General features: G+C 59.0%; 1 protein-coding gene across 1 annotated transcript in view; it reads left to right on the top strand.

Annotated features, from left to right (window-relative positions):
* The first annotated feature begins 1,832 nt into the window (after positions 1 to 1,832).
* KLK1 (kallikrein 1) overlaps positions 1,833 to 2,762 on the top strand; it is a 4,249-nt gene continuing 3,319 nt past the window's right edge. The window contains exon 1 of the mRNA XM_005879567.2: positions 1,833 to 1,934. Coding sequence (XP_005879629.1) covers positions 1,889 to 1,934 — 46 coding nt within the window. The 5' untranslated portion in view covers positions 1,833 to 1,888. The remainder of the gene's footprint in view (positions 1,935 to 2,762) is intronic.

Genomic DNA, 2,762 nt, shown 5'->3' with positions numbered 1-2,762 from the left:
TGAGCAGACACTCCCATGGCCGCTTCATCCTGACCTGGGACAGAATCAGCCACCACCACCCACCCCCCTCCAAAAAACCCCATTTGTCCAAGGCCCCGTGTTAGCCAAGGGCTTGTCCGGTCTGATGTTGGTGCTCAAAGGTCGCCTGTTTAACACCAAGATAACAGCACTGGTGCAAGTTTCTCTGTAAACGTTTCTGTGACTTTCTTCTGGGGATGAAGGGATATGGGAACCAGAGACTGGGCGGGGAACCCAGATCCGATGTATGTGGTTCCTTTCCACCCACTGTCCTGACCCCTAGGTGAGGAGAAATGGCCCGAAAGCAGGGGCTCTGTTCCCTCAACACATGCGATCGGCTGTGTGACCCTGAGAAAAAGGCTCAACCTCGGTTTCCACGTCTGTGAAGCAAGGGCCCTCATATTACTTCATTCATAGGGTTAAGGGAGGAAATTCATATGAACTGACTCAAACAGGGCCTGGCACGGGGGAAGTACTCTATATCTCCGCACACGTGACTAAATGGTCAAGAATGAGTACATTTTTTTTTTTCAAGTTTTGGTTCCCGGCTTCCTGGTAGCCATGGCAAAAAGGCAAATACTCTCCTGTCCTGGCCTAAAGCAGAGACTGGGACCCTGTGAGCTGCTTCAATTTTACCAAAGAGCCAGGAGAGCCCTGACCGGTTTGGCTCAGTGGATAGAGCGCCGGCCTGCGGACTGAAGGGTCCCAGGTTCGATCCCGGTCAAGGGCATGTACCTTGGTTGCGGGCACATCCCCAGTAGGGCGTGTGCAGGAGGCAGCTGATCGATGTTTCTCTCTATCCCTCTCCCTTCCTCTCTGTAAAATATCAATAAAATATATATTTTAAAAAAGAGAGAGAGAGAGAGAGAGAGAGAGAGAGAGAGAGAGAGAGATGAAGTGCAGCAAAGCAAGCAAGAATGTATTGGCCGCAGCAAATGCCCTTCGTGAAACAATGAAGGGCTTAGCATAGAAGAAGCAACCCAGGTGGGGCCGCTCTGGCTCACTAAGAAGTCAGACAAAAGGGGGCCTCGTCGACGGGCTCAGGGGTGAGCCCAGGACGAGCTGCCATTGCCCACTGCTCCCCTGGTTGCAAGTTCCATGGGGTCCCTTAGAGGTTAGGAGATGCCTGCCTGGGGGGGAGGGGGGAGGGAAAGGCACAGGTGTGCGCCCCAGAGGGAGAGCATGAGCTGGGCCCTCTGTCCTCAGGGCTTTTCTTTCTCTCCTGCAGGTGAGCAATCTTAGGGGAGGCCTCAGGGGAGGGTTTCAGCAGCACATGCGTCCGTTTCCCAGGTGTGCCCTTTCAGGGTCCCGGTCTCCACTGATTGGCTGGCCCTGGGGTCAGGAGTCATTAGTTATTGCAGCTGGTCCTGCCGGGCAGCCATGGCCTCACTTTTCTGGTGTTGCTGCTTTGCTGGGCCTGGAGCTGAAACACGACTGAGGCCTCGGTGTGGGGGTCGAAACAGCAGGACCAGGGAGCGATGCAATGGGGAGGAAAGTTTGGGGGGGGGGCGAGGTAGGCACCCGGGCTTTCCGCCCTGTGACCTGCTGTACCCGGCCCATCGTCCTTGCTCTGCTCGGGTCTAACTGCCAATGACATCCTCACTGGCTCTGTCCCCAAGATCAACGCCCCAGGAGCTCCGGGCCCTGCCCTGGCTGCCCCCCTCCACCACCCCACCCCCCCACCCCCAGGCTTCCAGGCCCTTCAGAGCAGCAGCTGCTGGTTCTCCCGTCCCTTCACAGGCAGGGTGGGGGGAGGTGTCCAGGATCAGAGTGCCAGCAGGGCAGGGGCGGGGCCCTAGGGGCTTTTAAAGGCTCCTCAGGGCGGCCCTCCTGGCTCACCACCTGCCTGCCCCCGGACACCTCTGCCGCCATGTGGTTCCTGGGCCTGGGCCTTGCTCTGTCCCTGGCCAGTACTGGTAAGCCAGCGGGGGAAGATGTGGGAGGGGAGCCGGCCCTGCCTCTCACGCCGCCTTCCTTCCCTCCCAATATAAGATAATAAGTCCTTTCCCTCCCCACCCAGCTCCCCAGCCTGCACCCCTCCAACCCACAGTCCTTCCCCCACCGGGGCCCCCCAGAACTTTCTACTCTTCCCCCCTCAGATCCCGCCCCAGCCCCTCTATGAAGGGGGCATCCTGGGCCATCTCAGTCTCGCTCTTTGGGGGACTCCAACTCTTCTGAGGACCCCCCCCCTAATCCCAACAGACCCTGGGACCCTGATCACCCCCTCTCACCCCTCCAGATCTCTGTGGCCCAACGGTCTGGCTCCCGAGTCCCCCAATCCTACCACTCCAGCTGTCAGCCCTCAAACAGGTCCTCCAGTCCCTGGCATCCGGTCCCCCAATCCTCCCAGGACCCCCCAAATGCCATCAGACACCTCCGACGGGGGTTCTGTGACTGTCTCTTTCTTCCCTCACGCTTTGCCCCGAGACCCGCATCCAGCACCCCGGCCTTGTCCTCCAGGAGAAACATCGCACCCCCAACCACATGCTTCCTTCCCTGTGGACTCTCCATCCTTCCTCCAGCTGAGCCTTCTCCCCCTGCACCCCCTGTAGCCCCTAAACCCCCTGCACAGCTCTGGTTTTCTGGGACAACCCCCCCTCCCCAGGATCCCATATGCCTTTCCGGCCCAGCTGTCCTGCCCCTCCCGCCCCAAAGTACCCAACATCACGTGGGTCCTCCCTGCATTCCCACAGCTGCTTGGCCCCTGGTATGCCTCTGTCTCCATTCCTGTCCTAACGTCACTC

The sequence above is a fragment of the Myotis brandtii genome, unplaced genomic scaffold (genome assembly GCF_000412655.1).
Source record: "Myotis brandtii unplaced genomic scaffold, ASM41265v1 scaffold601, whole genome shotgun sequence".
In the NCBI taxonomy this organism is placed as follows: domain Eukaryota; kingdom Metazoa; phylum Chordata; class Mammalia; order Chiroptera; family Vespertilionidae; genus Myotis; species Myotis brandtii.
This window is presented reverse-complemented; position numbering and strand designations above follow the sequence as displayed.